The following is a 15,271-nucleotide window of genomic DNA, read 5'->3' on the forward strand; positions in this document are numbered from 1 at the left end:
CACATGCCTCACACTTTGGTGGGGTGTCCTATAGCTGGGGACTTGTGTGCTGCTCACTCTTATACTTGTCCTTTTTGACGCAGCCTTTGTTCATAATTTGCCTGAAAAACAAGACTTCCTCCATTCTCAAATCACAGCTGTTTCACAGCTGTACAGTAGTAGATGGGGCTCATCTTGTTGATGATGTCAGTATGGTGTGTATGTGTGCGTGTGTTTAATTCACTCTTAATTTCTGCCCTTGAGTGGGGAGAAGTTCACCTGTCCCTTCTAGAGGTGATTTTTTAAAAAAAGAGATGAAAAATAAGGCAGCTTGTGTCTGAAAACCAGGAGGCAGGCCTGTGCTTTTATTGGCCCCATCTTCTGCACATTATCCCAGTCCTCCTACTCAGATGATTTAGTGACATTAGCTGTAACAATATGCCCTTCAGAGGTGCATCATCTCTCCTGCCTCACGGGGGAAATGTGGTATACTGCAGCTACCTATGATCTCTATGGCACTTGAGCATTTAAAAATTGATGGACCTCTGATCGGTATGGAAAGTTGACTTCTCCCTGGTGCACCGAGACAGCAGTCAGTGCAGCAGCAGATATGTTTCTATCTTAGAGTTGTAGCCTTTCCTGTTTGCTACAGGGTAGGTAGCATTTGCGTGTCACAGAATCAAGATGCAACACATCACAAAAATAATTCACCATTGAATCCCTTAATAAACCTGGCCAGCAATGCTACCAGAACTCTGCTGCCTTATCCCTGCTATGTCTTTGTGTTGATTACTTTGGTTGCTTTTCAGCCCACCTGCTTATCCCCCTTTTCTCTACATCTGAAGTGCCGAATAACCAGCCACTGCATATGTGAAGGCATAGAGGCTTGCTTTTGTCAGGCTGCATTTCCTAATCCTGAGGATTGAACATTATTGCTGCTGGTGTCGAAAGAGTCTACAGTTTTCCAGATGCCAGGATTTGACTCTAGCTTTTTGGTTGTCTGACAGTAATCTGGTGATTGACAGTGAACTGGCAATTCATGTCTGCTTGGACCTATTATCTGTTTTGAAATCTGCAATTCGAGGAGAAGAATAATTTTAAGCATTTGCTTGATCATTTCCCTGCCTGTGTGTTGCTGACAGTCGTAGAATTCTATGCACTCTCTTAGCCATTGCTTCCGTGTGTGATTTTATATCCCTATATGCTCTGATTTCCTTATAAGAGAGCTCCTAAGGAAGCTGCACACACTTGCTATGGGAGAAAGGAACCCTTCCTTTTCAAACTCCAGTTTGCCTGTCCAGGTTTTCTATATGCCTTGAATAGTCCTTGAGCCCACTATGTGTTAACCACTGCTCTGAGCCAGAGGGACATGCTTCATTTTGTGTGTGTGTGTTTTAACAAGGTTTTAGGTTCTCCATGGCCCTTCCTCATGAAGGCATATTGCACACTGGTGTGATCTTGTGCATTTCCGTCCTTTTGTCCTTCTGAAATCTGCTCAGGTCACACAGCGGACAGGTTTGAGTGTTGAGCTATTTTTACTTTGTCATCTTTAACTCTGGACAGGTTTCCCCCTTTGAGGTGGGGTCCCTGGGATAAATTTTCAGCCCTCCAGCATTGGAGCGGCGGGTGGCCATCTGGCCCTTACTAACCCTTCCAAATTTTAATGAAGGCATAGTAAAAAGTATGTCCCCCATCTCACTCACAGGGAAAATAACAATGCTTTCAAATTGTTGTTGTTGATGATGATGATGATGATGATTTATTATTTATACCCTGCCCATCTGGCTGGGTTTCCCCAGCCACTCTGGGTGGCTTCCAACAAAATATTAAAATACAGTGGTCTGTTAAACACTAAAAGCTTCCCCAAACAGGGCTGCCTTCAGATGTCTTCTAAAAGTCTGGTAGTTGTTCTTCTCTTTGACATCTGGTGGGAGGGCATTCCACAGAGCGGGTGCCACTACCGAGAAGGCCCTCTGCCTGGTTCCCTGTAACTTGGCTTCTCGCAACGAGGGAACCCCCAGAAGGCCTGCAGCACTGGACCCAAGTTTCCGGGCGGAACGATGGGGGTGGAGACGCCCCTTCAGGTATACTGGGCCGAGGCCATTTAGGGCTTTAAAGGTCAGCACCAACACTTTGAATTGTGCTCAGAAACATAATGGGGGATACTCCATACTTCTGAAAACTTCTGGGTTTTGAAACCTACCATGTGTTTAATAATGTAACTACACATATTGTTGTATTCAATTCAAAGGTGTGTATCTGTGGAGGACCTAGGTTTTAGGGATATGTGATGCAGCCTGCCTTGTTATAGCTGTGTGTTTAACTTTGGAAACCCCTTAGGTTCAGAGCATCATTCGCTCCCAAACTAGCATGGGCATGCGTCATAGAGACCGCTCAACTACAGGGAACACCTTGAAGACGGGCTTCAACTCTGCATTGACCACCTACTTCTTTGGGGCTGATTTGAAGGGGAAACTGACCATCTCTCACTTCTTGGACTTCCAGCGCAAACTTCAGCATGACATTCTGAAGCTTGAGGTTAGTGTCTGATCCGCACACATAATTCTGTTCACTTACTATACTGCTTTGGAAAAGAAGCTATAGTTCTTTAGTTGCTGGCCAGTGTCAACACACGTCGTCTTCAGGCAGCTGCAATGTCCCCAGTACCCCAGCAGAGCACATCAATGGTGCCCCCTTTTGAAAAAGTGACAGAGTCCTGGAGTTGCCATTTACATTTCCCATAATTCCCCAGAGTGATGCTACGTCAGGGGCTATGTGGAGAAACAAAAATGGTGGCTTCAAGACTCTGAAACTGTGGTTACCACTAGGTAAGCTACTGGCACCAGCCCTGTTTACTCATGCCCTATAATCAGGAAACCTCAGTCCCACCTGTGGGACATTGCTCTTGCCATAAGTGCTGGAAGGAAGACCGCTCCCTGCTGCAAGGCCCATTTCCACCTGGCTTAGGGGATGGAGCCCAGACTCACCCTGAACAGCTGAAAGGGGCTCCTGGGAGGCCACTGGGACATTGCTGGAACAACTCTTGGTTTGCGGCAACTGGCTAAAATGTTTTAAATGGTTCTCATTTTGGTTCCTCTATTTTGTTTTTGTCAGGTTGGTGTTGGTTAAATGTTTAGTTGGAGTTGACAGCTATTTTAATTTGGGTATAACTGTTTATTATTGTTGTCATTTTAGTTATTATTGATTTCTATTGGTTTATTTGTTGCTAGTATAGGATATTTTGTTTTTTTATGTTTGATGTTTTGTTGCTCTTTTATATATGTTGTAAGCGACCCAGGGTGGTTGAGGAAACCCAACCTGATGGGCGGGATATAAATTTAAAAACAATGTGTGTAGCTGACTGATTTATTCACTAAGGAGGGATATTGTGCACATGCACAGACATTATTATTACTACACATGTCCGACGGCCAAAGCCTTGCATTGGTCAAACTAGCTCTGAGCTCTGGCTTCAACTTGAAACACAATCTGTGAACAATAACTCTCCCGCTCCCCACATACACAGAGCTTACTTTCGTTACAGCCATCAGTTTAATGGATTAATAAGCCCACCTCCTTCTCTGTATTATGACATAGTGACATAAGTGCTTAGATGGAATGGGGCAATTTATTGCATGTGCTTATTTTGCATGTATTACAACAATATGTTGTATTATGTTGTACTCTTTCTGGACAGCACCTTCTAAACAGGCTGTAGATATGTTGTATTATGTTGTACTCTTTCTGGACAGCACCTTCTAAACAGGCTGTAGAGCAGAGTTGGGTGGGGGATTGGATCTAGCCAGTCAGCACCTATTGGGTAGCGTTCATGACATCAGTGACAGGTGCATTCCTAGCATTCCCCGCCATCTGTTTCATTTTTAAATGCCTGACAAGTTAGCTTTTGCATATCTTTCATATATTTCCTCTTTTTCCCTCCACCCATTCTGTTATGGGCCAAGTGTTGGAAATGCCTATAGTTTGAGTGGTAGATTTGGGGGGTGGGTGGCATGGGATGAATTCGAACAAAGTAGGGTGGAGTTGCATCATAAGATATGAATATTGTATTTGTATTAATGAGCTCTTGTTCTGGATTGTCTTGGGTTTTTTAGTTGCCCCACCTGACCCCCAATCTCAGTGGTGTCTGGCAATAGTTTGTTTTTTGCTTGTGAGCTCAAAAGCTGCATGGATTTATTTTGCTCGGTGTTATGCAGAAAGGGATGTGTCAAAAAAAAAGAAAAGAAAGGGATGTGTCAAGTTGAACGTGGCTGAGCGGGTTTTTACAGAAATCTATATTGTGTGTGGTGTCTGGTTTATGTCTAAATCAATATTCACATAAGTCTCACAGGGCCAAAAAAGCATATGCTAATCAGATTTCGAGCTATATATGATCGTTGTGATTTAGTACTACATTTGTTAATTAGAATGCGTTTTTTATGAACAACTTAGCTCATAATTGTCTGAAATTAATCCTGCTTCTTCGAGAAATGTAATCAAGTATATACTAGCTCAATTCTAGATGATGTGTAAAGAAGATTATATTGCCATACATTGTATCTGTATGCTACCAGAAGTTATCCAAATGGTTTGATGCAGTAATTATACTGTCCTTAGTGGGTTTTCATTGGAGCCCTGTGTTCAGGTTTTGCTTCTCGTGAAGAAATTTAAAAAAAACCCCAATTGTGGCTGGAATGGTGTCAGGAGTCTTGCAAAGAGGCCACAACTGGGGACGAGGAGGAGAATGTGTGAGTAACGGCCTGTGTAAGAAATATGGATAATCCAGTCACCCTCAATGTATCTTTCTCTTCATTTTAAGAGCCCCCCCATCCATATTTTGGGCACAAGGCTTTTAAAAATGTAAACCCAACCGAGCAAGTCAGGAAGGGATGGGTTTGAGGGAGTGTTTTTTAAGAGAAGGTACAGGTTTTCCAAATCTCAAACATGGTATAAAGTCTGAGTAAAGCATAACAACAATCTAGCTAATGCAACTTTCTGATAACCAAGTTACAAGATGCAGACCAGGAAACTGAAACTTAGCATTCCTCGAACTTTAGGTCTATATGTCAGAATGTCATTTGGTTACATAGGATGTGTTGGTCCTCACTGCAGGAAAGCAGATTGCTGACTAAGCCCAGAGTCCATTTAAAAGTGTTTGTGTCAACTAATTCGGTCTCCTCTAAGTGATTTAGATTGGCTTTAAAGCTGCATTGGTTTGTTTGCATTCTCCCCGTAGATATAAATACAGGCACACCTGTTGACCAAAGTCTTTATCTCTCTCTGCCAGGTGAATTTATGTTTTATTTCATTCTAGGAAGTCTTGGGCTGCATGAAACTGGAGCTGCCCTCTGTTTATGTGTCATTATCAATTAGTATGGATTGATGTTTGAGCTAATCATAATTGAACTATGCAAGCTTTGAGCCTGGAAAGTTAAACTTGTTGTTGGATGAGATGCCCGGATGCATCAATAATTAAAGCGTATAAATCTTGACTGTGTCCCCATCACAAGAGAAATGAGAGAATAGTGAAATGGCCCAAGTGTTGCAATGAAAGCCACAATAAATCTCAAGTTACTATACACGTAAACAGTATTTAATGTGTGTGTGACTTTGTTTCAGTGAATAACAATTCAGTGAATATGTTAGAAAACTGACCTTGGATGAGAAAATTATTATGATGCCATTTTTATTTTTATTTTTATTTATTCATTCAATTTCTATCCTCGCAAAAGAGCTTAGTGTTTGCAACTGAAAGAAAAGATAACGGAGGAATGTACCTGCAGTGATATGATGCATGCAGATTCATTGATTCTTTTCTGTTTTTTTGTTGAGCCATTATACATCTGCAAAATGGGAAAGTCTAAACCCAAAGGTGGGTTTAGGCTGGCTGTCCAAGTGGATTCATGTAGAACCAACAACTTTCATTGATCACTTGAACTGCCAGGCAGTTGTGAATATTTCTGTTGTGAACGGCCCTGGGATCTTAGGATGAATGGAAGGATACAAATTTAAATAATAATGACCACGTTGCATTTTACAGTTGTTCTGTAGGTTAACAAAGCAGAAATTTATGTAGACAAGTAGAGCTAAGTAGCCGATTTCCATTTTCAATGGTCATTTCACAGTAGATCACAGCAGACAGATGTTCTGAGCATCCTTTCTGGTTTTACCAAACACATATTTTCTAAGAAACATAGATGCAGTCAGTTCCCATGTAACAATTTCCTTCTGTAGATGCATTTCTTAAAACCATCAATTTGGTGTATATTGGCATATTTTTGGCAATGAATAATGTGTAATGGGGAGAAAGAATTAAGATACATTGGCCTGATTCTATGCTTATTAAGTCGATATATGAAAGAGTCTTTTGCTCATGTACATAGCCCTTTCACTCCTTTTGTAGCACAAGCAGTTAAGCTGGCAAGTCATAGTTTTCCCTGAACCAGAAAACCATGGTTACCAGCTTCAGAAAAAGGCAGCATATTAATCCGCAGTTATAAATTGGTTTAGTATCCTTGCCTGGTCAGAAACTGGTCTTCTTCCTGGTTTGGAGAACACAGGAAACTGTGGTTGATTAGAGACTTCCTGGTTTGATTGCTTGTGCCACTGAAGGAGGAATGAAGGAGCTGTGTATTTGAGCAAAATACCCTTTCATATATTGGCTTAATAAGCAGAGATACATTTGTTCAATTTGGATGATCACAGCTTAAACCCATCTCCAAAACCAACAGTTGCCACAGCCACAATTCCCTTAACAAACTTCTCTTATATCCAATTGGGCAGCTGAAGGAATACTTATAAGGCTTCTGGTCACTTATTCCTGTGTCGCAGTAATAGAAAGTAAGGTTAAGTCATGAATCACTTCTAGATCTTGTTTCTGATGGTCTCATATGTGCTGCTAAGTTTATGAATTGCAGTTTCAGAAGTACTCTGTTTTCTGTCTCATCTTTCTTTATAATCTTCACTTACTGCTACTTCCCATTCCCAGAAACTTCTTGCCCTCCTTCTCTAACCAGGGTTACAGGAGAAGAAGCCTGCAGAAAAAAAGGGGGGGTGGCCCCAGATTACTTCTTGCAGACTAAGTTACTTTCATGCATGACTTGAAAGCTAAAGGTGCAGTGCTTCTTTACATAACCTTTTTAATTGCTCATTAAGGTGCTAGAAACTGCCAGAGGCTGCTATTAATTCTATCATTCCGTTCCAGACTGCAGCATATTTGCAAGGTCAGTAGCAGGTCAGAAATATCCCTCAAACACCTGGCATCCATGAAGATCTTGCTATCTTCAGGAGACATACTTTCTAACCCTATTACTGCCCATTATTATTTTTAAAGGGGTCTTTAGGAGTTAGGAAAAGAGATGGAAATGTTGGACGTAGCCCAAGGATTTATGACAAGTTATTTCCCTTGCCCTCTTCAAAACTTTTTGTCTTTTCTTTTTGAGCAAACCCTTCACTGGATCTTCACCACCTTTGCTACCAGTTAGCTCTCTTATCTTGTCCTCACTGCTTCTCATTCAGCTCATAGTTCTGCTTTTACCCCTTGTAAAATATGTTCTATATGGCACTACCTTCTTTGTGTTCTGTATGGTAAATTGAACATGGTTGAAGCAAATTGAATGTTAAATAACTATTTTTATTTTTATGTTATTTAAATTTTATTAAAATAAAAATATTTAAATTAAATTTTAAATAATTACTCGTTTATTGAATAAACTTAAATACTAGCTTCTTTAAAAAGAGAGATCTGTTTCTCTATGCAGATTTGTTAATGTTTCGCACTGACATCTTTTACTTTTCGAAAGCATCTAAACAGTCTTCTACTTTCAAAAGCCATTCCCATGCCGATGCAATCAAAACTGGGAGCTGTCCAAAAGCACATGCAATTGGCAGCAGCAGGAGTTGAGCACAGCAGGTCTGCAAGTTAGAAAATGTTGGCCAGGAGCTGTAGCTTAGTGGTAAACTGCATGCTTTTTAGGCATAACATCCCATGTTAAGAGCCTTGCTGGATCATACCAAGGATCCGGTTTGCCACAGTGGCCAAGCATATTTCTCCTGGAAGCCTGCCCTCTTCACAAGAACGCAACACCCCTTGTTCATTCTGCAGTGTTCCGTTAAAGAATCTTGGGTAGCAGGGCATGAACATACCTTTGCACAAGACTTGAGTTGCTATCAATCAAAGGAAACAGCACTGAGTTAGATAGAGCAGTGTTGTGACTAGGGTTAGATAGGGGAAGTTCCTATGTTCATTTAGGGGCTTCTCCAACTTTCTGATTGGAAAGTGGGGCGGGGGGGGGGCAGGTGGCTGCACTGTTTGAAGGCACTCTGTGTCTCGGCATCTCATGCTTCAGGCCAATGACATCATCTCAAACATTGGTTTGAGAGGGAGGGAGGGAGGGAGGGAGGGATGGGTGGCAGTGAATTTGCCTATGCTGTGAAAGGTTCTTGGAGTATGGGGAAGTGGGAGAGGTGTACGAAGTAGCATATAGGGAGCATGGTGGAACTTGTGTTTTATATTTAGTTACAGCATCTTAAAAAGCAGAGACATCACCTTGCCAACAAAGGTCCGTATAGTTAAAGCTATGGTTTTCCCAGGAGTGATGTATGGAAGTGAGAGCTGGACCATAAAGAAGGCTGATCGCCAAAGAATTGATGCTTTTGAATTATGGTGCTGGAGGAGACTCTTGAGAGTCCCATGGACTGCAAGAAGATCAAACCTATCCATTCTGAAGGAAATCAACCCTGAGTGCTCACTGGAAGGACAGATCCTGAAGCTGAGACTCCAATACTTTGGCCACCTCATGAGAAGAGAAGAATCCCTGGAAAAGACCCTGATGGAGGGAAAGATGGAGGGCACAAGGAGAAGGGGAAGACAGAGGACGAGAAGGTTGGACAGTGTTCTAGAAGCTACCAGCATGAGTTTGACCAAACTGCAGGAGGCAGTGGAAGAGAAGAGTGCCTGGCGTGCTCTGGTCCAGGGGGTCACGAAGAGTCGGACACGACTAAACGACTAAACAACAACAATAACAAGAAGTAATGTTATTTTTCCGTTCAGGGCCACGACAGTCCCTCTCAAGGGGTTCACATCACACTCTTATTATCACTTCCCCAGATGGTAAGCTGCAAACCTGTTTGCGTTGCACCCAACCAGGATGTTCCATGTGTGCAAGGGCTTGCACAACTGATTCCCCTCTCCCCTCACCCCAGCAGCAAATCTGCTCCAGAGGGTTAAGAGGACACCCAGGGGAGGGAGGGGAAGTTCCATTGCAGAAGCCCAAACAGGAAAAGTTGGTTGGGTGCAACCTTTTGCATTTCCGGCTCTTTGTCTTCATGCAACAAACATTGATTTATTGTTCCCATCTCCTGTCACGTCCAATGCAACCTTTTCCTATAGCCATGAATGCCGGTGAAATAGCAAGCGGTGGCTTTATCAGGAAACTCTTTTTTAATCTTTGCTCTCTGGCATCACTGTCCAGCTGTAATTAATGAAAACATTTTTTCCCCCTGTCTGTCTTAGACAATCGCTTTGAGGCTTTCCCCTTCTGCCACCGTAGCACAGTGTAGGAAGGGACAAACTGATTGCTTTGTAATGCCTGCCACGAGCATCCTTGGGACATCTTGTTGCTTTGCATTGCCTGGCTGCAGAATTTTCATCTGCTTTTTGAACTCTGCAAAGCCCAGAATTGCATCTGCCAGCTTAATGCTTTTCCAAGCTGCGTTGCTTTGCTCAAGATGGTGTCTTGCCCACCCCCACCCCACTTCTCCCCCTTGCTTTTTATTGACATTACGGAGTATAAAGTAAATTAAATGTCATTCCCACAGTGCTATGCTGGGTTTCATCTTCTCACTGCAGCCAGTCTCCTGGAAATTCTGTTGTTCTCAATTGAAACAGGAGCTATTGGGGCAGAACTATTTTGCTTTATAGGGTAGTTCTGGTCCCAGCTATGGAGAGCTTTCCCTGATTTTGCTGTTTTATAATGATTAGAGCAGGCAGGAGATGTTCAGAAATGCTGATGCTCGTACATCTAAATCGAATCCATCATCCTCAGTGTTTTTGCCTGTACTGTTTTTCCACCTCTTCAAGGCCCACTTCCTCTGACACCAGCAAGCTTCCAGGATTATTATTTGGAACATGTCTTTGCAGTGAAATAGCTTATGTTTCCTTAAGCAACATGTGTTTGCAAGCGGGGCACTAAATGGATGCCAGTCTCAGTTCCTTGGAGATAGACGACAGGAGCAAAGGACAAATAATCTTTTTCCTTGGGTTTGCTGACAGTCTTGTGGAGTTTTGCAGGCCTGTTTCAGCCATTCCCCAGCTCAGTGCTGGCATTGGAAGAATGTTGCAAGAAATTTAAATAATTGCTGGCTCCCAGGCAGCTTGCTGTACCTCTTCAGCAGGTGGGGGGCAGAAGACAGATTGGTGAATGGTTTTCAGTGTTGTTTGATATCTATTCAGCCCTCCCAAGGGATCCTAATGTGGCAAACAACAAAGTAATACAGATTTCTTTTAATAAAAAATAAACCATCACATAACCTCAGAGCTAATATTTTCAAGGTTGTGTTGAACAGTGTATTCCGGTAAATCTGCAAGGGATTCCCAGTTGTTCAACTAAAGCAACAGCAAAAAGCCACACATACACACACATTTAGGCAACCCGAATCTCTGACCTATAGTAACTTTGAGGCAGGTTTGTACTTGTGTATATGCAGGTCATCTCCAGCAATATGGTTCATGGAGTGCAGTAGGTGATGGAGCCGCCATTTGATATCTTGCAAGCCATGCCTACTTAATTGATTCATTCTTCCGACCTTGCCTCCTTGCAATCAGCCTCCTATTGAGGTTGGGCCTTTCCGTTGCACCCCTGTGTTGGGTATGATTGGGTCACACATTTCTTCACCAGGAGTGATTCAAATGGAATGTCCTGTCTTTGGAGAAAGCTGCCTGTTGTGTCTCTGCATGAGTTGATTCTGTGGGGTTGCCTCCTTCCAGTCTAAGCAATGACTCTTACAGTTCAGTGTGCTTTCAGGGAAAGTTTCCTCACTAATCAGAAGTTTGAAGAGAAAGTATGTTGGTGTATAAAAAGAGGAGACATTGAGTTCCAGCTTGTCATTTCCCCCCTCTTTTCTTAAGTGTCCTTGCCCATTGGCTGATAAGCATTTGAGAAAAGGACAAAAGCTACATTGAAAAATCATTTTTTTATTATGATATTGTTTTACTATATGTAGCCTTGGCTCATCACCATTATCTTGTGCAAAATTGGAAAACTCCTTAATGCTTCTTATTCAGTAGTGGTGGGGAGACTTTTAGTGAAAAGAGATTGTCCCTGGTCTCTACATTTTATTCTTTAAAGTCTCAATGGAGGTTTGATCTCAGGGCAAGTATGTGTGTGTGTGTGTGTTTTAACTGCCTACAAGGGCACTTCTAAAAAGAAAGAAGATAACTGAAAAAAGAAATACTACCTCAGAAAATAAATTGGGTTTGATTATTCACAGAGGAGTACTTTCCTTGGGGAAACTATATAACTAGCCATTTTTATTACATATTTAAGTGCTTTTATGAAGTATTTGCATTCAGCGTATTGAAGCATTGTGTTCCGCTAGATTAATTTTGAACTTCAAATAGCTCTCCTTTCAATCTGTATTTTAAAAATGTTTGTGTGTGTGAAACCGATTATGTGCTACTCCTCTTTATTTCATGGCTTCTCCTTGGCGCAAATTTCTAGTGCTCTGTTTGCGCCATGATCCTAAGCCTATTTACTCAGAAATAGATCCCCTCCGCTGAGTCCAATAGATCTCCATCCCTAGTAAGCTTAAGATTGCGACCTTAGGGACCGCTTCACACCAGAGTCATGCCTCACACGGTGTGAATCTAAGACTCAGTATTTTGCAGAAGGGATTAAACGCCCCCAAAACTTTTAAGTTTGAACATTTAAAGTGGATTAATGGGGTTATCTCTCTCTCTCTCTCTCTTTATTTATTTATTTATTTATATATATATATATATATATATGCAGGTTTTGGTGTCCTCGGGTGTCTTCCCGTGTAAAAGTTGGGGTGTCTAGGCGACGTTTCGACGAGGTCTCACTCGTCATCTTCAGGCTGGTGCTTTCGGCTTCTTGTTACTGGAACAGAGCAGGATCTCAGTGTTTGAGTTCCTATAAATACTGTTGAGGGGGTGTGGTGTATAGCCTCCAATGTTCTGGGCAGAGAGGAAGTTCCCAGGCTAGTGTGCCTTTTCTTCTTTTGTTCCTTAATTACTTGAGGGATATCCTGAGTGATTTCTTGAGTGATATCCTGAGTACCACTTAGGTGGGTCATTAGGTGTGGATTAGTTGCTAAAGTCTTTGTGTCTTGACCTCTTGAACTTTGTGAAGAGTTTTTCTGAGAAGATGGCTGTACTGCACTTAGTTGTGCTCTGGCTTGGCTTCGTGTATAGGGGCGAGCTGTGGTTTTGTGGCTTGTGTCAGCCAGATCTGTGTAGGGATTGCAGGGGGGTGCAGCATCCGGAGGTGCCTCCATGGTTTGGCTACTGGATGGTGTCTGTAATTTATCTGTGGAGAGGGTCTGGGTTTGGGTCTGGTGTGGTTGATTGGTGATGGCGTTCTGTGTGCCTCTGGATCTGGTGTCAGTTTTTGTGGGGAGGGCTAATTTCCAGATGTCTGGCAAGCGGGATGTGTCGTCACGCTTGTTCATGTTGTGAGGGTGTTTCTCTATCTCGATGGCTTCCATGATTATTCTCTTGTGGTGATGTTCCATGTTAAAGAGCAATTTGGAATCTGCAAAATTAATTTCGTGTCCTGTTTCTTTCATGTGTTGGAAAAGAGAGGAAGTTTTTTCTTCTTTTTTGACGGCATTCTTGTGTTCTGCGATACGTGCATTTATTCGTCTGTTTGTTTGTCCAATGTACGTGGCTGGGCAGACTTTGCAGGGTATTTCATAGACCCCTTGGTTTTCCAACTGGATTTTATCCTTGGGGTTTCTGAGGATATTGGCTATTTTTTGGTTGGTGCAAAAGGCTGTTTTGATATTGTGTTTATGGAGGATTTTGCTAATTTTATCTGTAGTGCCCTTGATATAAGGAAGGAGGGCCATGCCATTGTTTTCTTCTGTGTCTTGGTTTTTGGGGGGTGTTTCTTTTTGGATTAGCTTCGTAACCCTGTTTTGCTGGTATCCATTGGCAATTAACACATTTGAGAGATTCTGTAACTCAGTTGTCAAGTGGTCTTTGTCAGCCAGGCGTTTGGTTCTGGAGATGAGAGTCTTGGCTACGGAGTTTATTTGTGCAGGGTGGTGGTGTGATTGTGCATGTAAGTAGCGGTTGGTGTGTGTTTTTTTCCGGTAGATAGTGTGTCCTAGGGAGCCATCCGGTTTTTTGTAGATTAGGACGTATATATATATATATATATATATATATATATATATATATATTTGCTTTCGTAGATTTTCACGGGTACAGGAATGCAGGTTTTGGTGTCCTCGGGTGTCTTCCCGTGTAAAAGTTGGGGTGTCTAGGCGACGTTTCGACGAGGTCTCACTCGTCATCTTCATGAAGATGACGAGTGAGACCTCGTCGAAACGTCGCCTAGACACCCCAACTTTTACACGGGAAGACACCCGAGGACACCAAAACCTGCATATATATATATATATATATATGCAGGTTTTGGTGTCCTCGGGTGTCTTCCCGTGTAAAAGTTGGGGTGTCTAGGCGACGTTTCGACGAGGTCTCACTCGTCATCTTCAGGCTGGTGCTTTCGGCTTCTTGTTACTGGAACAGAGCAGGATCTCAGTGTTTGAGTTCCTATAAATACTGTTGAGGGGGTGTGGTGTATAGCCTCCAATGTTCTGGGCAGAGAGGAAGTTCCCAGGCTAGTGTGCCTTTTCTTCTTTTGTTCCCTAATTACTTGAGGGATATCTTGAGTGATTTCTTGAGTGATATCCTGAGTACCACTTAGGTGGGTCATTAGGTGTGGATTAGTTGCTAAAGTCTTTGTGTCTTGACCTCTTGAACTTTGTGAAGAGTTTTTCTGAGAAGATGGCTGTACTGCACTTAGTTGTGCTCTGGCTTGGCTTCGTGTATAGGGGCGAGCTGTGGTTTTGTGGCCTGTGTCAGCCAGATCTGTGTAGGGATTGCAGGGGGGTGCAGCATCCGGAGGTGCCACCATGGTTTGGCTACTGGATGGTGTCTGTAATTTATCTGTGGAGAGGGTCTGGGTTTGGGTCTGGTGTGGTTGATTGGTGATAGCGTTCTGTGTGCCTCTGGATCTGGTGTCAGTTTTTGTGGGGAGGGCTAATTTCCAGATGTCTGGCAAGCGGGATGTGTCGTCACGCTTGTTCATGTTGTGAGGGTGTTTCTCTATCTCGATGGCTTCCATGATTATTCTCTTGTGGTGATGTTCCATGTTAAAGAGCAATTTGGAATCTGCAAAATTAATTTCGTGTCCTGTTTCTTTCATGTGTTGGAAAAGAGAGGAAGTTTTTTCTTCTTTTTTGACGGCATTCTTGTGTTCTGCGATACGTGCATTTATTCGTCTGTTTGTTTGTCCAATGTACGTGGCTGGGCAGACTTTGCAGGGTATTTCATAGACCCCTTGGTTTTCCAACTGGATTTTATCCTTGGGGTTTCTGAGGATATTGGCTATTTTTTGGTTGGTGCAAAAGGCTGTTTTGATATTGTGTTTATGGAGGATTTTGCTAATTTTATCTGTAGTGCCCTTGATATAAGGAAGGAGGGCCATGCCATTGTTTTCTTCTGTGTCTTGGTTTTTGGGGGGTGTTTCTTTTTGGATTAGCTTCGTAACCCTGTTTTGCTGGTATCCATTGGCAATTAACACATTTGAGAGATTCTGTAACTCAGTTGTCAAGTGGTCTTTGTCAGCCAGGCGTTTGGTTCTGGAGATGAGAGTCTTGGCTACGGAGTTTATTTGTGCAGGGTGGTGGTGTGATTGTGCATGTAAGTACAACCAAAAAATAGCCAATATCCTCAGAAACCCCAAGGATAAAATCCAGTTGGAAAACCAAGGGGTCTATGAAATACCCTGCAAAGTCTGCCCAGCCACGTACATTGGACAAACAAACAGACGAATAAATGCACGTATCGCAGAACACAAGAATGCCGTCAAAAAAGAAGAAAAAACTTCCTCTCTTTTCCAACACATGAAAGAAACAGGACACGAAATTAATTTTGCAGATTCCAAATTGCTCTTTAACATGGAACATCACCACAAGAGAATAATCATGGAAGCCATCGAGATAGAGAAACACCCTCACAACATGAACAAGCGTGACGACACATCCC

General features: G+C 42.5%; 1 protein-coding gene across 1 annotated transcript in view; it reads left to right on the forward strand.

The window, feature by feature from the left end:
• MICU1 (mitochondrial calcium uptake 1) overlaps window positions 1-15,271 on the forward strand; it is a 134,254-nt gene that overhangs the window by 81,418 nt on the left and 37,565 nt on the right. Inside the window, exon 8 of the mRNA XM_081913160.1 lies at window positions 2,320-2,517. Coding sequence (XP_081769286.1) covers window positions 2,320-2,517 — 198 coding nt within the window. The remainder of the gene's footprint in view (window positions 1-2,319; window positions 2,518-15,271) is intronic.

This window comes from Podarcis melisellensis, assembly GCF_964234715.1.
Source record: "Podarcis melisellensis genome assembly, chromosome: 5".
Lineage (NCBI taxonomy): Eukaryota > Metazoa > Chordata > Lepidosauria > Squamata > Lacertidae > Podarcis > Podarcis melisellensis.